The sequence below is a fragment of the Bombus impatiens genome, unplaced genomic scaffold, assembly GCF_000188095.3.
Source record: "Bombus impatiens unplaced genomic scaffold, BIMP_2.2 scf_1417, whole genome shotgun sequence".
In the NCBI taxonomy this organism is placed as follows: domain Eukaryota; kingdom Metazoa; phylum Arthropoda; class Insecta; order Hymenoptera; family Apidae; genus Bombus; species Bombus impatiens.
The window spans coordinates 320,846-346,097 of record NT_177836.1 but is presented as its reverse complement, the minus strand read 5'-3'; the positions used below and the strand labels follow the sequence as shown (position 1 = coordinate 346,097).

The 25,252-nt window shown below is 41.2% G+C and overlaps 2 protein-coding genes across 2 annotated transcripts in view; one reads left to right on the top strand and one right to left on the bottom strand.

Annotated features, from left to right (window-relative positions):
- Window positions 1-21,464, top strand: part of LOC100744746 — a 34,860-nt gene extending 13,396 nt beyond the window's left edge. The window contains exon 2 of the mRNA XM_003493940.4: window positions 19,130-21,464. Coding sequence (XP_003493988.1) covers window positions 19,130-20,126 — 997 coding nt within the window. The 3' untranslated portion in view covers window positions 20,127-21,464. The remainder of the gene's footprint in view (window positions 1-19,129) is intronic.
- Window positions 21,465-22,026: 562 nt separating this feature from the next.
- The window catches only part of LOC105681617, a 22,799-nt gene continuing 19,573 nt past the window's right edge, over window positions 22,027-25,252 (bottom strand). Inside the window, exon 2 of the mRNA XM_012392417.3 lies at window positions 22,027-24,543. Within this exon, the coding sequence (XP_012247840.1) occupies window positions 23,576-24,538 (963 nt within the window). The 5' untranslated portion in view covers window positions 24,539-24,543 and the 3' untranslated portion in view covers window positions 22,027-23,575. The remainder of the gene's footprint in view (window positions 24,544-25,252) is intronic.

Here is a 25,252-nt window from a genome sequence, read left to right as displayed (position 1 = left end):
GATTCATCGCGCGCGGTCTTCTCCCTGGCCGTGAGATCGAATCGGTGGTCGGTCGAGCCACCGCGTCGCGATTCGCCGCATTCTTTCCTGCAACCAACCGCGCGTGTAGGTGTTAAGTATCAGAGACTCTCTCTCGCAGGTATACACCTCGAAGAAACGATTCTTCGCGGTTCTAGTCGTGATCCCATGCCGGAGGATACGTTTTGAAAGGAACTCGAGCCGAAGAATGCGTCGCACGTGTCTTACGTTCAATAAGGAAGTATCACTATGGCTATGGGAATGGTTAGAAGATAGAATAGGGTGGATCGTACCGGCGGGGAATTGGATTTTCAGGTTTAATCTAGCAGCATCTACGGATCGGTTAACAGGTGCTCCATTATGGAGCGTTTCCAATCCCGTTTTCGCCTATCCGCTCCCGGGGACAATAATTTCCAGTTAAATCTTCCGCTATTATGAGGGTCAGGTAGCGGCACGTGCTATTTTGGAGGCGTAATATATAGGAAGACCAAAAGGTGTAATTTTAGGAGTTTGATGATAAATTTAGAACGGCCCACCAGTTGATGTCTCACTTGTCTTGAGATACTTAGCGATAGCTGCAGCGATAAATGGGTGCTCCTTTGTGGAATGGGAATTGCCGGAATCTGGATAAAAGAAAAGCACCGACTATACATATATTCTGATAATACGATGTATCGTGTCAACATAATTTACTATAGCAGGGATTTATAAAAGGGCTTAGCTCTGAAAAGAATTTTAGGAAAGATATATGTACGATCGGTTTGAAAAGTATGTATCCAATAAATTATTTTAAATTAACTAAATATTTCGTATTCAGTTTTTAAGATATGTATAATCGTTCGATATAGATTATGTTTTATCTTCAAACGATGAGTTCACAACTGTGGAGTAAAGTACAAAGTATTCGTTGAACGTAGATCACGAATTTTTTTTTTCACTGGCGTATAATTTTATGCAAAATGTTACATATGTATTTGAAATAGATTGAATACATAATATGATACATTTGTGTGTAACTGTAGTAGAAGCTTTTAAAGAACACGGTTAATTTAGTTCTTAGAGGCTAATTGAAGATACAGAAGATGGAAATTCAGATTTTAAAGAGTTTCTCAATAAAGCAATAAGTAATCTGAAACAAATTAAACTATCATCTGCTTAGCATAGTTTCAGGATTCAGTCTTATCAAACGGCTAGTTATCTCGTATACACTGGTAATATTTTTCATGGTATCTCTCGTGCTTTAATCGATTAAGGAAACGCGAACATTCGAATCGCGCCAGGAGACACATAAAACGCGCGTTAAATTTTCTTATAATGTCATAAAAAAAATAGCAACCGCCTCTAAGGAAATAAAAACGACGTTATATTATCTACCAAATAACTCTCGAAGATATTTTTGAACTTCATTAGTTCTATTTTCGCTGTTTCCTTGTATCTTCTTGCTTCTCGTTCATTCTATGGTTTCTTTCGTTGCTCCGGGACATCGAACGTTGCTCGAGACTTTTATAGAGTTTATACGCCTTCCACGGGAGATATTCCAGGTACAACCCGTTCTGCTTCCTGTTCTTCCATTCTCTAGATTCTAGATTGTTGTTCCACGATTTCTTGAAAAGGCTTGTCGACGTTGCTCGGTTTTCTTCGATTAAATCGTCAAAGTCAAACTGTACGGAGCTCGACACTACGGAGCAAATTGAGTTAGTCTCGGGCGCTTTACATAAGAAGATATTCGTGGAGGATACGTAAGTGATTTAGTTTCTAATTGTGCAGTTCGAGGTCTCGTGAGAAAATGAGGTTTCTTTATACTGCCCTTCGTACTTTGCTTCAAGGGAAAAAGACTTGGGAAGTTTTAAATATTTCTACCTATCTTAAAAAAAGAAGAAAGATGTTGAATAAGACATGTTAAATAAGGAGACCAGTAAAATATATGGTGGCCAAGAAACCGCACGAGTTTAAAGATTTTATCTTCTTGAACAGGAAATCGTACAGCTGTAGCAACCAAAAATCTTGTACTCCCACGATGGATAAATTGCCTGAATTTCTATGAATTTCTGCCAGAAACACGTGTTTCATTCGTAAAAGTTGAATCGCACGCAAGTTGTGTAATCCACCAGTAAGACTATACAGCCTTGTGCGATCAATGCAACAGAATGATACACGAATACACATGGAAAAACTAAATTTCCCTAGTATACAATAAACTATATACCACCGAGGTAACTTGACTTTCTTATCATCCCTCGTACGATCCATTGCTGGGATACTTCTATTAATTACACGTGGCTGGTAAAAATTCCTGGTATTTCATTGGCCGCGTCGAGAAAGTGTTTGGAACGAGCTGTCGTACATTGAAATTCCTGGCTTTGTGGAACGAAAGTGCATTCCCCTGGTTCTTTCTTCGCTTTCAGCATTCCTATCGGATCGCTGTTCTGTCACTCGTCGGAGGGAATCATCGGTGTCTGAATAGCGTCGAATGGTCGTTCGAGGAACTCGATCCTGGCCGGCAGTCGAGCGAGAAAACGGAAGCTCTTCTCGCAGAGAAGGAAAAAATAGAACTGACACGAGAACGAGATTCCTGGGATCGTTGCTGCTTCCTCGTTTTATCGACCCAGCCCGACCACATCAGATTCCGTTAACAGTGTCGCCGGTTCTCGATGCACCTCTGGCGATTATTGATATGGAAAGGCTTTTGCCTTCCACTACACGCAATATTCCCTTCACGCGCGAACGATCTTTTTTCTACCTTTCCTTCTATGCATCCCCTAGACTTTGCTCATAGCGAAGTTAGCAAGCGTGAACCTCCTCTTCACGATGCTTCGCAGTTTGACAGTGTAATTCAGGAAATAATTGTTTTTTATCGTCAAAACTTCATAGACGTGTAGTGGTTTGTAATTTTTTACGTAAGCTTTCTATAGACACTTTGTACTTTTTATAAGAGATAAATATTACCAGCTGTATTAGGTATAATATTTAAACTTTAATATTACAGCGTATTCGAATTTTTCTGGGATTATCGCTATAAAAGGAACTAAAGATTAGATACTAAATATCCTACGCTATCAAAGATGAAATAATTGCCAGCTGGTAATGATTCGTCCTTTTTTCCGTGACAGAATCTACCATCGAAACGAAACGTTATGAAAGGATTGACGCGAGAAGTACCGTTGTGAGATATTATAATACATGATAATCGTTAATGTGATCGAATGAAAAGAAGCAGTGGTTTGAAATTTAGAAAGGTGAGACGACGAGGAACGTGTTTACGCCAGATGTACGCGAAGGAATCCTGTGGCGCAGGTGCTAGGAGAGAATTTTGAGAACCACTGTTACTCCGTTACTCGTACAAGAAGACACTTCCTTAGTAGTCTCGGAGCCGAAGTGGAGCCAATTACAAGAGTTGCGCCAAGAGTCTCGTTGCCTCGGAGCCGATCGTCTGGCGAACAAACTTGCTTCGCCAATTGCTCGCGCCAACGCTTTGACAAATTCTCTCGGCACGGAATTATCTTGTTCACTGAACAAGTACAATAGAATCGACGATCGTCTCGCGATTGTTCCGTAATTAATAGTCGATCGTCGATTAATAACGTCTTTCTACCGTGTCGTTATCCGTATCGTTGAACGCCGTGTTGGGAGCTTTGGTTTATCATCCGGTCGTATTAATTGCTTGCAATTAGCTAATTAGCGAATCGTAGGTCCTATAAGTGCTTAACTACGCCAATTAACGTGCTCACCGATGCAGTAGGAGAGGATGAATAATGCCGGATGAAAAAAATGCTCCGGTATCTGATACCTGGTTAAGTAACAGGTTCCTCGAAACGTTCAGGATGTTACACACGCTGGATGAATGCGTCAGATACAACGACGATAGATACTGCGGGCTCTTATAGAGCAGAGAAGGGAGAGAAAGGCTACGTGACCAAAACAATGGCCCCCATAGACTGGGTCTCTTCGTAAGACACAGTCGTGTATTGTTTGACATTCAGTGTATCCCCTTATTTTCCATCCTATCCTCGTTTCTTTCAAACTCTCTATATAGTCTCGTCTTTCTTTTCTTTCAGATCTTTTTCTTTTCGATCGTGTTTCAAGTTTCTTCCTTATTTTCCTCTTTTCCCCTTTTCTTATTTCGTTTCGTTTCGTCGTTTCCACGCTTTCTTTTCTTTAGGAAACTACAGGGTCTCTATCGTATATCGCTTTTGATAGAAGCAATATCGGTATATTTTCCATCGAGCGACCACTTGCTCCCTTTGAAGTCTTGGAAGCCGTAGATTCGCGCCCAAGTTCTCGATACGACGTTTCGAGCCACTCCAACCAGCTCTATTGTGCCTGTTTAGGGTGCGCCAGCTTCGGGTAAATTACCTTCAGGGGTTTCTCTTCAAGGAACTCGTGTTTCTTAATGATAGCTTAATTTCGTGCCGTTTGGGGTGCGCCTTTTTTCCACGGAATCAGAGGGTAAATCGAGCTGTATATTATATTTCAAGTATCGAAGGGAACTCGCCGCGATCAATCTCTGCTTCCGTTCTCGGAATATTAATCGATAATTTAATAGGAATTCCTAGGGGAGGTTTTAAGCGTATCTGTCTGTTGGACTGTTTAGGGGAAGCTTTCCTTTAGTAGTTATTGAAGCTTGGTTTTAATAAGATTGTCTTTTATATGCGTAAATAGAATCTTAGTTAAATATGTATTTATTTCATAATATCAATTTAATTATAATAGAAACACATCGGGAAAATACACGAATAAGTCACATTTATAGAAAAGCAGTTTTAAGATTCACCAATCGTCAGTCAATTTCATATTATCAAAATTGTATTTACATTTGGTTTTGGAACTAAGTAGGTGATTTTTCAATTTCTTAACAATTTTTTAAACGTTACACGATATTACAATATCGAAGAATATTGTTTGTCTTTAGCCTCCATAAAACTTGATCAATTTATCAGCTACTGTTTAAAAATATATAGTGAAATAAGTGTAAAGTGTAGAGAAATAAAGTAAAGTGTGAGAGAGTCAAAGAATAACCACATTTTAAGGTAACGGACAGAGATGATAAAGGATTTTTTTAATTGGAAGATACGCCATAATAAAATTATACTCGTCTTCGAGAAACGTTCAAAGGCAAGTCTGCATATGTCAAGTGGCAGTAATTGATGTCAGTGAAACCCCTCCGTACGTACACATGCGATGTTCTCGAGAAGCGTGCGACGCGGGTGGTGCGGAATCTAATGGCGAGATATACGTTTATGGCTGGTGAATTTACGATCGATGTAAATGCGGAGGGAGGCCCTGTCCCTCTTGAGCTCCTTCTTCCGCAGGATCGTTGTTTGCAATTCGCCGCACGTCACTTTCACGGCAGACAGGGTCTAAAGGCTCCTTTATCGCTTGAGATTCGACGTAGATATCGTCGTCGATATTATCGTCCAGGATATCATACTACATCTTCACGACTCTGTTAATCAAATTATTATGGAATCTTGCCGATCATCACTACGATACACTCCTCGTAAACAAATTACTTGGGAATTTCGATTTTTATGCGCATGCGTTTTTTCTTCTGATAGCTATCTTTTTAAACACTTTTTCCAATATTTTATAAATAGCTGCTGCTTTGTAAAAATCAAATGTCTTAAAATTTGAAATTATTCATTTTTTGACAGATCGTTGAAATCTGGATAAGAAACATTAAGATAAACTGTATTTTACAAATTTTGGATATTTCGAATATACAACACTGGCTACTATTATTCTTCACAAGCGAACTGATAATTAGAAGTACATAAATTTTATAAGTTTTATAAGCTTTTACTTCTTGCTTGCTTAGCTGCTGCGATCCTTAATAGGTAATACGATGGTCAACTAGACTTCCTTTAGATTTTGAATTTTAAAGAACAAGCATAAGACTGATATTTATTTGTTAGTAAATCTGAAACTTGCACCATTCACAAATATTCACACTATGTGTACAATAGCGAATACCTTTCTTCTTCTTCGATATCCCAAAGAAGAAAAAAGGTGTTGGCCATTATACTGTAACAAACGAACATAAAACTGCATAACCAATTAGTTCTACGGAAAGTCATAACCGTAGATGTCGCGATCACATAACGTTAAGTTTATGTTCTAACAATTTCATTATCCATATTTTCCGTGTATCTTTCTTTCTTCCAAGCAATATCTTAGTCAGTGAGGTTGAACACGCAGAAGAGGTGGTTTTGGTCGCGTTACCCGGCGTTCGCCCATGAAACGAAATACATATTCCGGGATTCGTGGCACGTAGTTGGAAAGCACAATCCGTGACCGCCGGATGCTTTCAGACGGTTTTCCACGTAGCGAACAATTTTACATGACGAATAAGTCGGCGGTTGGTGAGTTGCATGCCTAGTCTCGATAGTAAATCTTTGTCGCATTCGACGAAGGAAAAATTTGGAGAGCTTGCATTTCTCGTACATTACACTATAGAAAATTTATTTCTGCCATCAACCAAATGACCGAGCTAATGAACTTCTCTCCCTTCCTCTTTACGATTCTACATCGAATTTCATAGTCCGTCGAATATTCGCGCGAAATTCAATTAAACGTTTGATTTATCGCCAAGTGTGCCTGTGTTCATTCCTTCGTGCCCTTTCCAATCTTCTGAAGTTGCAACGAAGCCTCGTGTATCGAACTTGCTTTAATCCTTTGCGAGACTAATGGGACAATATGTCTTGAAGCAACTTTTCCAACGACTGCTGGCTTGTTAGAATTTTCCTCTCTTCAGTGAGGTCTGTGGAAACGTAGAATATGTAGGCAAATGAGATTGCACATTTCGTTTGAAAAATCAGATTCGCAGTATTCGCGTGTTCTGGCATAATATAGGTATTTCAATTACATGTTACAATAATTTTCTCCTTTCTATATCTCGCATAAAATTCTCTACTTCTTTCTTTTAATGTGTTTTCTTTGAGTACGGGTTTCACAGTAGTGCCTAGAGGATCCATGTCTCTGCATTTGACGTATTGCATTTAACCTGCATCTGACATACCGCATTTAACTTGCATTCGACATATCTAGTTAGTTATTTTTATACCGCTTATGTTTTTATGCATCATCTCTAATGTGATGTCTAGGAAAGCTATCAAAGTACGAGTTTCACAGTAGCCGCGGTTCTTTGTCCCTGTATCATACATTTAACATATCTGCTTCCTTATTTTTATATCACTTGTGTTTCTGTATATTACGCCTAGTGTGGCGTCTAGTAAAAGCTTTCATGAATCTATAATATACGCTGTGAAACAGCTTTTGTATTCTGATAAAGTTAACCGTAAGAAGTACCATAAGAAGATGGTCATTTCTTCCTGATTCTTGAATTACGACTTGGAGAACCGGGAAGAGATCGACTTACAAAAACGTCTGCATGCAGAGGACACGATCGACTTTTCCATCTCTTCCTATTGCCTCTCCTCTTTTTGTCTCCATCTTTATACGACTTCTTGGCAATGCGTGCGGATTTAATGGGCCGTAAGGGAGGGTTCACGCTATATAAGGCGACGTCTGCGCTACGTAGAATCGATGATGCTCTCCCACGGTGCGTATTCTTACTTCTTTTTTCTTCCCTCTCATTCCTCCCACTTTCATTCTCCCTCGTTTCTCGACTCATTAATCAATGCTGGCGTAAAATTACTCTTCATTTCTGATAGCGACCTTGTTAATAGCAGCGAAGCACGATCGATCAGCGCAGATCGTCACCTGATTAGGGTAGATCCATCGTAACAAGCCGCATCGAGGAGAGCCCTTAATAGGTTTCCCGAGCACGAGGATGCCTTTTCCCGACGCTAATCACTGCTAGATACCTTTCCCGGTTACTATCCTTTCGCGATACACGGAAAGCCACCAGAACTCTAACCAGTTACCAGCGAACATCGTTTCTTTTGGATTTGTAACGTTGTTACGTTCTTGACCGTAGGTCTTGTGGCAAGAGCGGTTGTTTGAATCGAAATTTATGTACGTATCTTCGGCCGTCGTTGAGAGAACTATCCCGACCATGCCTTCGAACAATTCCAATTATATGGAGAGTTGCCGACCGCCAGTCTTCTCGTCAATTGTCACAGCTGAGTCGATACCCCTACGGACCACAACGTTCGTTAATGCGTTTTCTCGAAAAGGGGATGCGATTCTGCTCATGGACATTGGACCGAGTCTCTCGATTCGCCACCGATGTCCAACGAAATACGTGGAAATCTTGAATTCTCTCCAGAACGATCGAACCGGTTGTCGACCGGTTTGCCGTTTAAAATATATAGATCCTGTCTACGAGCAAAGGGGAAGAATTCTCGTTTTGCTTATGTTTGGCAGATGACGAGAACGTACAGTGAACTCGTGACATACTTTGGTCACGGTCACGGTTACCTCGATCGTTATTTTACCGAAAGCACATAAAGATGGTCGAGGTATTTTCAAGGACGTTGCATAGAGAAACGGTGAAAGAGGCAGCTGGGTGATTTACAGACGTCGCGGCGGCTCGATGCGATGCAGTTCTCGGCGGAATCGCGATCTCTCGCGTGGGTAGAAACTATCGCGAGAATTATTTCACGACGTAGCTCCGCTCGACCCCGCGACACCGACATAATTGAAAACTGGTGAAACGACGGTCCAAGAATTTGCATGATAATTCCATCCCCTTTGCTGCTTGTGATTTATGTCAGCCGTTTAGGTGGAGAATGCTCGCGTGAGTTTTGCATACCGGAGAAGTAACGTCGCCTAGGGTAGATTCTAGCTGGTGACTTCGATGCCTCGCGAAGCCCAGTTGCGACTTTAGAAGAATTCTTTTGTGTGTTCATTGTCAGCTTCACGGAGGTATTTTTGGCTTTAGGGAAGAGAAAAATCCAAATGAAAGTTTGCGATTTATTGGTCAATGACAAATTCGTGTAGAACAATTTTGGGGTAGACGGATGGTTGTTAGAATTCTCGTTATGTAATTTAGGTCTTAATAGCAGTTGTAAAAGTTATTTGATTTTTGTATTTGTTCTAAAATTGCAAAATTCCAAAAAAGGATTAATTGGTGAATTATTGCGCAAAAGCACCCGGATAACGAATAGTTTTCTAATCATTCCTAAGTATAACCTCGCCTTCTGTTACGTCGGGCGACCCTCTACCTAGACCAGGCCATACACTGCGGGCCAGACGGAAACCAGATGTCCGCTCATCCTTACTGCGTACACTCAATAGTCTTAAGGACCCATCGTAAATCTAAGGAATTTGCTAGCTAAGATCCTTCAGATCGAACAAATATCGTTTTTCCAAATTATTCTCTAAAAACTATTGTCTACTACGGCTTGACAGGGGAAAGTTAATTTTTTTTATGTAATTTTTCTTCTTCCCACTAGCAACTTTCTATCGAGGGCGGCTAAGACCCTTCCTAATCCACCAACCTTCGTTTATCCAATCAGAAGCAATGTATACTGCCCTCACTTTCCTGACCAAAAATGTCACGAACAAATCCGATGCTTCCGTGCGCTAGACACACCCATTGCTAGCTTTCCTCCGACACAGCATCGTCACTGTAACTTTACTTCTTCTACAACGCTAGGAAAGTCAACATGTCAAAAACGGATTAGTCAACTATAACAAAACTCCAAGAGCCTTGCTCTATCATCAACGAATATTGTGCCAGTGTATCGCATCTTTATACGCTAACTCATTGTCGACGATATATATTATAAGCAACGGTGTAACTTAAGTGGAAAAAATATATAATTTATAACTCTGTGAATCACAGTGTTATACCCTCTCAACCACCCCTATTATCTTAACGGAAATCAGGGGATCGATCAACTCGTGGTGTCGATTATCATAATCGTAACGGGAATTTACGACTCCCGTTGATGTCTGTCTTCGCGATTGCGTCTCCCCGCGATTGGTCGAAAATACACCTTCTGTAAATATCCCAATACGTACAAACAGGGATGTAAATCCGTGATTCTACAAGATGGTCGGCGAAAAATCATCATGGTTCGCTACCCATACGAAGTGCATCACGAAGAGGTTAAGGTTAGAGGATCTATTCCACAGTCGGAAGGAAGAAGTTAATCGCTATAAAATGTTAGCCCGGCGCAGTCCAAACAAATTCGGTGCATTGAGATTTATGGACAGCACGTCCGCCTGTTTCCCTAGCCGATGCACGAACGCGCAGCGCCATGTTCGCATATGAGTACGTGCACGTTCGAAACCATGCTCGAACGGAAACCAATAAATTATTTCAGTCACGTTGAATCGAAGCTGAATTCCACCGTAGCACGCATTTACCGATCACTGTCATTTGCCTGTGGCGAGCCGCTTCCACTTGGACATCTATCAAACCGCGATCGCAATTAATTTTTTACACGTTGCCCCGTGTGATTACGGGTCGTCGGTGATAATAGGTTGTCTGTGATTGCACGAGTCACAGGAAGAGGACGGTTTCTAATAGACACACGAGAGCCATTGGTACTCACACACAGCGACGACGTACCTGGTCTCCCGATACTTTGTAACAATCAAGCACTTTTCCGGCCATGGTTATTCCGTGGTGAATAATGGCGATTCATCTTCATTGACTCGCGATTGCCTTCATCGTTTCTTGTATTCATTCGGTTATTTTGCTTGATCTGGTTAGATAGTAAATTGTATCAAGATGAAGCAGCGTAAAATCGCTTATCCATCGCACGAAATCCTTAACTAGCTTTCGATGGCATGCGTCGCGGTTTCGATAAGAACTAGACAGCTGACCAAGCCGCGGATCAGGGTAATTTGCCACGATCGAACGATCCACGCGAAGCTATTCGATCCTATTACCTTTATAACCTGTGTTTCTTGCTTAATCTCGTCACGTGCGTACGAATGATTTAGTATTTGTTTGGAAATGCTGCGTATCTCCTATCGAAATTGCAGCCAGCACGCGGAATTCCGCGCGATAACACGTAACTCGCATTACCGCGATATATAGCTTGGATCTTGCCCCATGCAGTACGCTTCGAATCATCCTAATCTCCGTTTTCGAGGATTTTATCGCACCCTGTTCTTCGTTCCATCGCTTTTCTCCTTTTTTTCGATTGTGCATGCGTACTACGACTGCTGAAAAGTATAGGGACACTTGCTTCATTTTGTTTTTAACGTAATCTAATTTAATTACAGAAACAGATAGAAAAACTTTATTAGAGCTGACATATAGGATATTATGTCGATGTGCGGTAAAAGAATCGACATGTGTAAATATTAAACATTATGATACATTTTTGTCTTTTATAAACATAGAAGTTTTTTTAAAATTGTTAGAGCTATGGTTAGAGGCTGGTTCTAAGAATAATGTTTCAAACATTTGGACACTTCAAGTCGAATATATTTAATTTTCATATATCGTTGATAAAATTTAAAGTAAATAATTAAAATTTCATGTGATATACATCTGTTGTTTCCACAAGAATTGATTATTTAGGGGTCGTATAATAGGAGTCTATTGATTTTTTCTCCTGCATATGATTTCTCGTTTATGTAGTAGGAGTCCACGTTCAAATAAGTGGATTCAACTAGCAAGAGATCGGGTATTCGCTAAAATTTGGTTTAAATAAGTGGAATTTATGCAAACGGAGTTCTACTGCATTGTTAATCGAGCAAAGTATCACATATTTATGAACAGCAGTGTAGAAGCATGGCTTTCTACGACACGCGTGTGGCTGTGTCTGATTGATCATGTGAGCTTGAGCCTCACGCGCGAGCACGTGTGCCGTTCGCACGAACTCCACGACGAGGGTGCACACTCGATACGAGCCTCGTGGACACGAGTCGGAGTCTTTGTAGTCGACTATGGTCAGCCTCTCTGCACCGAAGATCACCAAGGTGAACAAACTCCTTTGTCCTCTCTCTCTCTATCTTTATCACTCTTACACGCTTTTGTTTCTCCGTCGTGCCACGGATTAATACTCTGTCGGGACCACCGAATGATTCTCTCTCAACCACGGGATTAACACGGCCACGGTACGCGCCGCCGACGAGCGTGAAACCGCGTTCTCGTGTCGATGACGAACATCGTCGTGGTTTATAGTCTGTTTCACGCATCGCCATGGAATCTTGCGAATTATACTCGAAGTTTTTACTCGACCTGCAAGTATACAGCTGGTCGAACGCATTAATTTCACAGCTTGATAATTACACGCGGTAAGGTTTCGAGAAATCTACGAGTTAAGCCGGAGATCCACCAAAAAGCTAGGCGGATGATCTATGCTATGCTAAATTTCATTAAATACGTCTTATTTATAGCAAAAATTAAGCTACGCTATGCGTTAAAAGTATTTGGTTCAATAGTTGAGGACAAAAATAAGTAGACAGTGGATATCAATGAAATTTCGTTTATCGCATATACGTATAATGGATAAATCTTACGTAGATGACACTAGGATTAGTTTGATTGAACTCCATTTATACTACTTCCATTACCTGTCCAATCACTTTTGTCCTCGAATGTACATATTGAAGGAGATATTTGTAAACTTAGTCATAGGTTCAGTTTAGCTTCCCAGTGAATCTCCGGCTTTACACTTCCTCCCGAGTTAAGCTCTGTCAGTATAATCGGAAGGAAACCACCAGAGTCCGAGAAAAGGAACGTCCTTTTCACGAACTCGGCATTTCTGGAACGGAGAGGCGGCTGGGAATCTCTCTTGCTAAACTCTCCAGGAATCTGAAATATCCAATGGAGCAAAAAGTCGTTTCCTGGGACGAATCGTTCTCGTTTCACATAGTTTGCTACCGTAAAATCGAAGTTCTGAAATCGTACCCCGGGGCGTTTCTCCCTGTAGACTGTGGCTGAGCAATTAGTCCATCCGTGTAGCCTGAAATCACGAGATTAAACTCGGTTCACAGTGAGGTTGACAGTGAATGAATGACAAGGGACCTCGTTGCTTGTTCAGGGATAACTCGTTACCGTTTTATAGTCGGTTGGACGAAACATCTCGATGGATACAGCAGAAAGTTACACTCTTGATCCTAAATCTTACGATAATGAAGTAAAGCTGAAAGATCATCAGGAAATTATTACTTTAAATCTATTCATTTCGATCTAACCTCGCTTCGGCAATTTGATCAATTATGTGTAATAAAATTAAATTCTTTTTACTAGTTCACATCCGCCGCAATTACTGCCTTGATCAGTTTTAGTACTTCTATAATTAGTTCACTGCTATATGTATTCGATTCTTCAGTGAGAAGAAAGTGATTCCTGTATAATTATCAGCAATTTTACCAGTATGTTCAGTTTATTCGTCAGAACATTAAGTGAAAGTAAATACATAATTATTAATTCATTATCTTTTTGTAACTCTTGGAAATAGTATTTGCACTAAATCAAAATACAAAGCATGTATTCACAATTATTTGAGGCTGCTTAAGTAGCTACAAAAACAAGACGAAAATGTGCTATAATACATTTTCTAAGAGCTACTATCCTTCTCCGTACTTGATCAGCGTAGCTTTCATATCTTGATAAGTTAGGACTCGCGACGCGTATCAAGAATGGCTCGCGTGGATGCGTTGCATCAACTCGAGCGAGTCATTCAAGGCGAGATGAAGGAAACGCGGGACGTGTACGGGTGGCGAGTTGGCTTTTCTCGCAGTCGAATGTTAACTCGACCAAGACAGAAATTACAGGCTTGCCGGGCCATTACAATCCCGCGGCAACCACCGACGTCTCGTCGTACCTGCCTACTCGTTCCTCTTCCTCTTCTTACCCTCTCGCGCCCGAGCGCAAACGCATTCCGCCTCGCGGTCAAACGAATCGGCCAACTGCCGTGTTATTCTCTCGTTTGAGCTTTCACGTGATCGTAAGCAATTTGTTCTTGAAAAGTAGCTCTTAGAAAAAGAGGTGATCCAGACAGGCTTATATCGCGAGAAAGTTACTTGGTGTAGACCACGGTCGCGTTATTGAATCAATCAACCAAGTCTAACACTTATGTGGAAGCATCTCGTGTTAAATTTTACGTTCCATGTACAAAAGCGAATAATTGGTGTCTGTGAGAAAGAAGACACAGGAAAGTTAGGTAGTCGATGAAACGGGTCGATAGGCCGGTAATTATGTGGTAAATTACAAGAGTGCCTAACAAGTACACCGAAAGAGAGAGTCGACGTTAGGATGGTGCACTTGGTCGGGTGTCGGCTAATGACTCGAGCTTTCATCTTCTCTGATGGAAACGTTACGGTTCGCTAGAACGAAAGCGTCGTAGATTGCTTCATCGGTTTATTAATAGACCGGTATGGTTCTCCAAATCTGAATATCTATATTCCACAATCTTCGGAATTTTTGCTGTCCAAAACGGGTTGAATGGTCGTGTAACGTGTTATAAATAGGTTTTTTGGTACTACGAAGCGTCATAAATAATTTCGTCAGTTTATTAGTAAATCTGAATACGTTTTAAAGTTTTAGGGCTGTTTGTTTAGTTTCGAATCGTTTCGAGTGCTTTTGTAACATGTTACAGATGGGGATGTTGACGATATGAAACTTTGTAGATTATTGTATCTACGTTTTAGAGTTATTGAATTCATCTGGACTTGAAACATACCAAATGCCTGTGTAACACGTTACAAATGAGAATTTTGACGATACGAGCATCCTTGGAAATCCAAAGATCTACATTTTAGAATTTTCGGAATCTTTGTGAACTCGAAAGACATCGGATAACTTTGTAACATGACCCAAATTGGAGAACTTAAATAAGGCGTAAACTCTATAGATTATCTTATCTATTTCTTAATAAATCTCTATTCTTCTTGAAATCTGAGTAAATATGAATCTTCGTAGTCTCGAAAACCATGGAACAATTGTGTAACGTGTTACAGATGGGAATCTCGGTGATACAAAGCGCTGTTCGATATCCCACCTCGGCTGATCGGGTCAGGTCGAGAAGCCAAAGTGAATAACCCGCAAAAGCCGATCCGGCTGATGATCATGAAGATTAATCTCGGTTCACCGCAACACGCCAGTGTTGTTGCTCCTTTTCATTTTTCATTCCATCGGTACGACGACGTTGCCCGTGTCTCTTTTCCGTTTCCCCCCGTCGTTGCTGTTGATGCGTGTTGAATCGTCGGTCTTTCTCACGCATGTACAATATACACTCGTATGCACACGCACGTGCTACTCCGCCGATTGCACGCCGCCTCTCCACCTTCTCCCTCGACCTGTCTTCTTCCACCTCCGGTTCTCCTCCTTCCCCTCTTCCTCCTCCTCCTCTTCTTCTTCTTCTTTTCTATCCTCTTGCCAGTTCTTTTTCATCTTTGCCTCGCCTCGCCCGTTCGGGTCGTGCTCTCTTCACCGCCGTCGATCCTCGACGCTTGCTCTTCCGCGTTCTTCTAACCTGCCAATCGTGCGCTTTCGACGAATACGTCCAGAGGTAATGGACTACCGATCGGCACACACTCGCTCGGTCATCTTCCTGCTGCTAAGCGGAATCGTAATCGCGACTGAAAACTTTTTGCCAGACTATGCTGCGAATACGATTCGAGAAGAGTAATGATGATCGCCCTGTTGGGCATCATCAGACCTTTCGTTATTGTTACTTACTTATCGATGAGAAGATGTTGTCTTTTAGGCCGTCCTTTTGTGGCAAGGTGATTTATATATGTCGCTATTAATAGTTAAGCTGAGCGCAGATCGATTTTACAATGGTAATGTTGTACGTATGACTTGATAAATTAATATTTACTATGATTCAATGCACAGCAGAGTGCAGTTGTGTTATTAGGAATATGTATAATACTCGATGGTTTATGGTTTTAATAACCATAATAATAATTATAAATGATGCAAGTTGGACGCGATTCACGTCATTGATGTAAGAAGATCCCAAAGTAGGATCACTCCAAATTTCTGATATTTTTCAATCTTTTTCATGCGTCTGTACGATTGTGATTAGAAATTATAGTTAGAATATGCGTGTATGATTATAGTCAGCAATTATAATATTATAGTAAGAAGAATTAAATTTCTACAAGTGGCAGAATCCAATCAACAGGGATTATAGCTATATCGATGCTCGCTGGGGAATATAAATTCATCAAATCTCACAGCATCGCCATTATAAAATCGCATCAACTTGAAGGACGCGTAAGCTCGCTCCGATTCCCCTATTGCATTTGCTAAATCTTCTGCTCACTGTCGGGACGATGGCCCCTTATCACTCTCGCAGGCGACCTCGCTTATTTTTCTCGAACAATGAGTTTCATTGAGGAAACAGCCCGTCCGCTCCAGCCAGAGTACGTCCTGCGTGTTTTTATTATACTGAAGATCGACGCAGATAGAGCTAATAAATGTGACGAGAGGCTCGAGATTCGAGGGAATCGTGTGAATGGAGCTTTGTTACGAACGCAAACTTGTAGATCACCCGAGACAGATATATTCGTCCTAATGAAAATCAGTTAACGAGTCTGTCGACTCGGAACGTCTTCGGGCTTGTCTCTAGATCAGGATTTCTCAAACTTTTATGAGTTAAGATCCACTTCTGAAAGCGGTAATTTTCCGCCACCCAGTCAGAGATTGCACGAACTCTAATTTCTGTCGAGAGTTGATTAATATGGAATTTAAATTTAACTTGGATCCGTGAGCCAAGAGAAATTGACCAAAAATATAACATATTTGTGATCCTTCGTGTTTCTACACAACGTGTTGTCTAATCATCGTGAAAGTTAAAAATTTGTGATAGATGTAAATAGTAATTGTCGCGTGATTTTTATCTCTATCGACTTGGAATTGTTCATCTGACAATTCTTGGTGAGTAGAAATCTCCTAACGAGGAGCTACTCTCATATTTTAATACTTAACGCGACCCTCATTTTAGGAATCCGTGTTATAGTTCGATAAGCGTTCGATATAGCTCGTCAAGCGATACATATTTCTTACTGTCGACGCCTATTTCGCCTGCTTGTCTCAGATCTCACGATTTCCTCTCTTACCTCTCTGATTCGCGCGCGTGACACTTGGCTCACGTGCACGAGCGTCTTAAAAAGAACGTGCACAGTCGAGAGAATAATTTTACAACGAGGGAAATGCCTGGCTGGCATATTAATTTCGCGTGACAGACGTTCCTCGTGCTTTCCTCCTTCCGAATCCATGAAAAGTCAAAGAAAGGAATATTTATTAACTCGTTTTGGCTTCTGTCAACTTGGTCGAGCGAAAACTACCTTTGTTTTTGCTCCCTTATCCATCATTTCAGATAGTTTGTTGAAGAATCGGTCGGTGATTCGTTAGGGAGACGTCAGCATTTTCTGAATAATGCATGAGCGGTGGCGCTGGATACGCTTGAAATAATAACAGGAAAATTGCACTGGCGTCAAACGCGCAACTTAAAATCGGTAAAAATATCTCGACCGATATATCTCGACGTAGGAATATATTTACAAGCGTTTGAATGGCTACCTTTTTCGTCGAAACTAGATAGAAATTAACAGGCGGAGGTGAACACAAAACACAGCGATACTATTAGTGAAATGGAAGGCACGTTTCTCGATGCTACGCGCGAGGCATCGGTTTAGAAAAAGAAGAGGAACGGCTGGTGAATAATTAGCCAGGTCTTCCCCCGCGTGAAACGAGTAATTAAGAGGAAAAGGTGATTTATCGTTGGCGTAGCCGCCGTACGCGACAGGCAGCCAGGCCATGGTGTCTCGATGGTTTAAGAAGCATCGTGTGTTGGTACGCGAGCTCTGCCGCGGAACATCCACGCACGTCGTCGTTTTTGTCCGGACGCCTCACTGCTCGTAAAATTTCAAGTCGTCTCGTTGCCAGAGTCGTCACTTTTACGGTCAATGAAATTCTTCTTTTGCTCCTTTTTTCCTCGGACGTTACACAGCGAGTTTAATTTACGATCTGCCAGGTGGCTAGCTTAGGGGACTAGTTTCGTTCTTTCTAGCTTTTTCTCGAGAGAGAAAACGTTTCAACTGATAGACGAGGTCATGGCTGCCGAACCGCTTTTTCCTCTTTTTAGATCGCGCGACTTGCTAGCCAGTGATGGATTGTCTTTTAAGCTGACACGGGTCGGAGATACGTCGCGAGATCCGCTAGTCTTTGATATTCTCCAGGCGTCTTCTATGCGACCGTACCGCGTACCGGAACTCCAGACACCGCTCTGCTCTGTCTTCCGTCCGCCAGGCTTTTAGCCCCTTTACATTTATGGAAAGCGTATCTCGCCAAGCGTGGATGAGATATCTCGCGTGTACTTACATTAAGATGCACAATGGCGAGTATGTAAATGGGAAAAGTTCTTGTATCCAATTCAACTTAACTTAGTTTGTACTTTTTACTCGAAATGAACATTTGGAAGTTTTATATTTATAGCACTTCAAAGTACGAGAAATTTAATTGTAGATTTTATATCATGGGGAGAAATATATTAGGTTGTCCCAAAAGCTTCTTTTGTTTCATAAGGATGCACAACATTTGTTGTTTTATATTATTTTATTGAATTTTGTATAGTCCATTTTGTAGTAATAGGACAACAGGGGTTAACAAACGAACGGTTAATATTAAAAAGTTCTTCCTCAATCATGTTCTTTTATTTATAACCTTACTATATAAAATAAAGTATTTTGAACTAATTATCTATTGAGATAATCCATCTATGCAAAGTTCTGGAAACAGTTGACTATCGTCTTAATTTTTGCTGCAGTATACTGCCAACTTTGACGTTCCAGCATGTGGTTATCAAATACTCGTAACAGCATGTCATACTTCTAAAATCAATTTGGTTTTCATCACCCTTATACATGAAACATGCATTCACAAACATTTGAAAACGAACACGTGAAATATGAGAAATATCGCAAATATATTACCCATAAATGCAAAGAAGTTAGTTCGAAAGTCTCGTAAAAGGAAGATTCATAGCGGTGGCTGCCGTTCTGATCCGCAGATACGAGATTTAATAAACGCGTAATTACAGCGTAAATCACGAGACTCTTTTCATTCATTTTATTACGTTTTTGTCGACAACCATAAGATGGTCCACCGCGTACTTTTCCAATTACGCTATAATCTTTCAAATCCTCTCGAAGTCAGGTTTTTACGCAACGATATGAATATTTACAGCGGTTCATTTGAAATTGTGATTGACCATTCTTTTCGTTTCAGATTGCTGAGCTGCACGCTGCTGCTCCTTTCGGCCGCCATCGTCGTAATCGCATCCGAGCAAGCGGTGTCCAACTTCGAGACAGTTCACACGAGCAACGCGGCGATCTTGAATCGGCTCGGTCTCGCGCCGCTTCAGATCCCCGATGGACACCATAAGAAACGTCTTGCTGGTCCCGAGCCGCCTGGACTCGGCTCCCAGACACGGATCCACCAACCTTACAGCCGTCGACACGGGCATAGAGACAGCCACGTCTACATCGTGAAGCTTCCTGCCAGTCCGCCGTACTACACGATCACGAAACCGCACAAAACGGCGAAAGACGACAAGATAACCAAGACTGGGCCGAATTTCCCCGTAGGATTTCAAGGAAACGGGAAACCAGCGAAGATCTATCACTGGAATCTTCCTGTCGTGAAGAAGATCGGCGAGAAGAAGAGACTGTACTCTCAGCTGAAGCTGGAGCAGGCTAAGAAGAAGATGGACGTCACCAAGAAGTATCAGAACTCGAAGAATTTTGTAGAGACTCGGGGCAGTTCGAAGATCAGTCAGGATCTTCCTCGTCAAGAGAATAAGAAATATTTTGATAATAACAACGATAAGATTAACGTTCGTCAAAGTAGTGACAGTCCATCGAAACACGTAAGAAACAATGATAAGAGGCTCAACTATCCCGATCACGAAGAGAAGAAAAACGAATCGACGAAGAAAAACGAATCAACGAAGAAAAGCAGCACCAACTTAAGTAACAAGACCTACAGGCTGGATGATTCAGGCGTGCACAGGATTCACCTGACGAACGAACTTCACGGCTCGAGGAACACGGCAAAGGTGAAGAAACACCGGAAGAAGGCAGCCATGTCGTACTACGCGCCAATCACCGGCAAGTCCGGCTCCACGAGCATCCACAAGAACTTCCCCGGAAATGGAAAACCGAAGGCGTTCTACGTGATGGAGAAGAGTCGCAAGCCCGTCTACTATCATCCCTTGTTACCTTAATCTCTCGTCGCGGCGCTAAGAATCTGTGTAATCACGTGTTAACGGCCCCTGAGCTTGTTAACTTATGTTAGTCGCGACTTCGCGATGAAACAAGAGCAAGGGCCGTCGTTTCGTAGGACGATGACAAAATTTTCAAAGGACTGAGAGAGTAAGAATGATCAAGAATGCGTGTGTGAGAGAAAAAGAACGAGGGATGTTCGGATGGAGTCGTCCTTGCTCGAAGCCACGCGTATCCTGCAAAAACCGTTCCACTTTTGTTACAGTTGTTAGAAGTATTAGATTAGGTTTCCCGAGACTTTCTTTGGAAAGGTGGACTTAAATTTAGGATAGTTTAAGAAAATTTTTGCAAATGCCTGCGACTGAGTTCGGTGGTACGCTCAGAGATCTAGATTAAGTCCAGGGAAGTGATCGCTGGCGCTTCTTCCTCTTTCACGAGCCAAGCACCGACGATCGCTTCCTGTCGCTACGTTTAACTTGTATAATATATTTTTATAAGTTTTAACAGATACTTTTTCTATCGTATCGTCGATGTGTGCCGTTTTTTACAACAAAGGAATAAGCCATCATGACTGGTTGTCTTATGAGATACGTAAAAATTATGTTAACAATGGAAACAATAGAATAATGAATTTGCAGTCTCGTAAAGCAATCGGTCACGAGCGAATTTTTACGAAAGACTGGACAATATACCTATATATACCCCTCTCGATGGGATGCACATGCCTTTTACTACGTATAATCGCGCAAGGATTTTTACTGGTTCTTTTTTTTTCTTTTTCTTTAATAATGAATTGCAGAGGCGCGAGAGCAGCAGACATTTTTTATATTCTTATATCGTATGTTATAGGAGGAAGCTCAATTGTATCGAACCATGGCATTCAGTGTAGTGTAATAAAAGTATTTATAGTACTTTGTACAAGAATGCGTTGGCTGTTGTGTGTGCCCGTTGAGAAAGAAGCAAAAGAAGAAAATCAGCGAAGAATAGTACTGTTTATGCCGCGAGTGTCAGCCGTTTAGATTCTTGCTTAGAATGAGAACCGCTCTTAACCCGTTACAGCACATTTGCGATAGTATCGAGCCAACAACGAACCCTTTGCCCCGAGGGCCACATTTTTTGATAATTGACCATCTAACTTTGAAATGACCAGAGTGCCTATCTTCCTTCGTCCAACATCTCTTTTTTTTCTCTCAAACCCTTTAACCAACGTCTTGTTTGTCATCCGTGACGAGAATTAGCCCCTCGTATTCTGATCTAAGAATCATTTAGCGGCTCGTCGCAAAAAATTAGTTTATCCATAGGTAATATCATTTCGAACAAATAGAAAGGTTTAAAAACGACAGATCGTTTATTTCAATGTAAAAGCTTTAACGTGTTACGTGCGTATTTTTTAAACGATATGTTCTCCGCAAATAGGAAATTTATTTGAGGAAAGATACGCGAATTCCTGGAAATATCATTGAGGGAAATCGCGAGATTGTATTGAAATTCCATTTGAAGCCGGCTTTTCCGGGATGTCTGGCGGTGGTGTTATCGCGATCTTTGAATTCAATCTCTTTGAGCAAGTAGCATAGATCGCGAGGCATCCCCGTAACCAGACAGGATATAATCCCGAGTAGACTCGCGTCCCAAGTCAATATTTGTGCTACGTGAGAAGGGGAAACATATGAAACGCGTTTTCTGGTCGACGCAGCCGACTGGTAAGAATTCTCGAAGAACACCAACGTTCCGCTTTCTTTGGTAAAAAGATAGAGAAAATGAAAATTATCGATTGGAACTTTCGTATATTTTTCACGTATTTACAAAGTAAAAAAAGGAGGAAATTTGTGTAAAAAAAGTTTAGTGATAACGGCATATAAATTACGACTTTACAAATAAATATATGCGATTAAGTACATTATGTTATAATACTAAATGCTTCGTGATATCATGGTTTCACTCAAGATATAAAACAATGGATAGTTATATATTAAATTACCCTAAATGGTGCTTGAGCAAATAGTCATCATGATTTCTTCTGCATAATCAGCTAGCTATATATAAATTATATATACGCATTTTTTAACTGATTAACGTATAGATAGACGCATATAAGTATTGATACTCTATAAATAGAAACTATACACTTAAGAGTAACAATTAAAATTATACATCTACTCGCAATAGAGTCTGTATCTCGAGCAACCACAGCGATACGTCTTAATTATGCAGAGTGGAATCAATACCAGCATACTGAATTAACGCAACATGAAAATCAGAAGATATTTAACTGCAAAAATGAAAAACTTCACGGCTGTTACGTTTACGTTTCTCACTACGTCGTTTTATCTTCCACACTGGTCTTTATCGTTCATTTCTCGTTTACCATACAGGGATATTTCTCCTCGATCTCTTCCCCTCTACTTTAAAACGCACTTCCACCACTGTACCTTGTACAATCAAGGCATCGAACTTGAAAGCAACGTATAAGGAGAAAAAAAAGATACAAATCTCTACTAAAGAGATCGTATTAGCTACGCCAACGACGTCCATCATCGACGTGATGAAATTTTTTAACAGTCCGTCTTAGGGAACTGGCTCCACGGTTCCCACATAATCATACGCGTAATAACCTATACTCTTAGATGTAAATGTAACACAGTATAAATCACTAGTCAGCCTGTGTAACTTCTATATCAAAGCCGTAAATACGAAAGCTTGTCGCTGTACGAATATACATGTTTCAAATCCCGTTCAGACCGGTCAAGTTTCTTGAATTCAGGCGATTCAATGAATAAAGAACAAGCTTAGAAACTTGAAAGAACATTTCAAGAAGGTATACTATCTTGAAGAAGCTACGGATAAGTTTGAGAATCTTTTCACAAATAACTACAAAATGAAGAATTTAGATCTTGTAGGATAACATTGACATAGACCTATTTTCTAATTTTTGACGACGCGGAGATTTCATAACGATCGAGTGAAAAATATAATTTCGAGAAAAACGTTAACAGAGCTTTCAAGATAATCCATTCGTTCTAGTAACATAAGTCAGTAGTATGACGCGTTAACGCGATATTTCAACACCGTAAGAAAATTAAAAACGAGGCTTTGATTTCTGAAAGTCCGATAGTATACCCCCTGAAATCTAGCATGCTGCAAGTTCAGTCAAGGAAAACAACTTCAAGTTGCCTGAATTCAGATAAATGCACTAATCTGAACGAAGCGTAAGCGCGAGTGTAATTTCTAAGCGATCGAGCATCACGATTCTCTGGCACTCGCAGTTATACGATTCGAACGAGAATGGCGAATCGATTCCTCTCTCGTTTCACATTTCTCGTGCATACGCTCGTCGCTTCTCATCTCTTTCGCTCGAATCCATCATCATCCGGCAATCAAACCGACGATTTGTAGGATTCGAGGTAGCCGTGGTTCGTTCCACGTTTCGGTAGCAACTAACTGCCCCGTGTCTTCAATAGTAGGAATTATCTTGCCGGTAGTCGGGGTACCGGAAAGCCTGACGTGCCCCTGCGGTTCCATCAGACTTCAACAGAAAGAAACTGGTAGGCTTGCCATTAAACGTGTACGGGCCCTTGTCCAACTTGTTGACCAAATCGTCCGCTGGTTTCTTGGTCGGCTTTAAATTGCCCTGCCATTGATAAATCGATGTTGGTTTCCCATTGCTCACAAAGTCCGCCGAAACGCTGTCCAGATTGGTGATTGGGCTGTCCGTTGGTTTCTTGTTCGTCTTCTTTTGCCATTGGTAGACCGACGTCGGTTTCCCGTTGCTCACAAAATCGATGGGCAGCTTGATGAACGGGTTAACGGGTTGCTGGTAGTTTGGTTTCGGCCTTCCGGGTCTCGTGTACGGGACATGCGGCCGAAGGCTGGCTGTGGAGTAAGTGGGCGGTTGCGAGATATAGCCTAAACCTGGCACGAACATGTACGGCGTGGGTGGTAGCCTGATGTAAAAGATGTTGCTTTCCTCGTATCTATTCGGATCCGACATGGTTCTTTCTTCGGTATCGAAGTTGTTGCTGGGATAATCGATGTCGTAGGGGACGTTAGAAAATGGAAGCTGTGAAACGAGAGGATAATTGACGAAGATGGCTTTATGCTTCCGATTCTTCTTAGTTGCTTTGACTTCGTTGGATTGCTTTGAGAAACGGCCAACCTCAAGCTTGCCTTGATTATTATCTTGAATCGAGGCTAGCAACGAGGATTTCGAATCTTTCGTTCCACTGTCGGTCTTCTCTGATTGCTTTTTTGTCGACTGATTCGTCGCGTCCTTGCCGGTGACAATCCCGGGTTCCGTGGAAACTGGAACCGCGTCCTTGTTCCGAGGGAACAATCGAGCGTCATTCAGGGTGTCTTGGAGCGGCACCGCCGCCGCCGATGCCATCGCGCAAACCAATAAAGTAGCCGAGATCTTCATGATGACTGGAAAAAACCAAACGATTTCATTGTTTTTACCTTGAACAACTAGCACAATTTGTTGAAAAAATATGCTTACAAAGCAAATTTAATAAGAAATATCCATGGAAAATGTCTAAAAAGTCATCATCGCATGTGTTATATAAGTATATGTTAAAACAAAACTGAAAAATGATGATTTGATTTATCAAATGATAAAATGATATAATGAAACACTGAAATGATATAAAATGATATAAATGATATGACAAAATATCTGAAAAATCATTTTCGCATCTGTTATTGGAAAATTTACGCTCAAAATATACGTCAGAGAACGTCTGTTCGATTCTCATTGCCAAACGATCGTTCGATACAGCTATTGGAAGAAGAGGCATTGGAACTACATCAACTATTCACCAAGCATCGAGGAAAGGCACGTATAATCCGGCTTATGAGTACTTACGAGTTGCCTCATTCTCGAGCAGAAAATCTGATTAAGTTATTATCCCTGAATACTTTTTCGCTCTTAAAATATCGCGCTGAGCCTTTCATGCGGGCAACCTTTCCAACAGTAGATACAGTCGTCACAAACTCGCATCCTAAGAGCACGCGTTACCTCCGAATTAAATCGACTAATCGTTTATTTGGCGGGTTAACGCGACAAGCGGATGACATTAAGCATGCAAAACGCGATCCCGCTGAAAGATAGGGTGGATGCGAGCGAATCATCGGC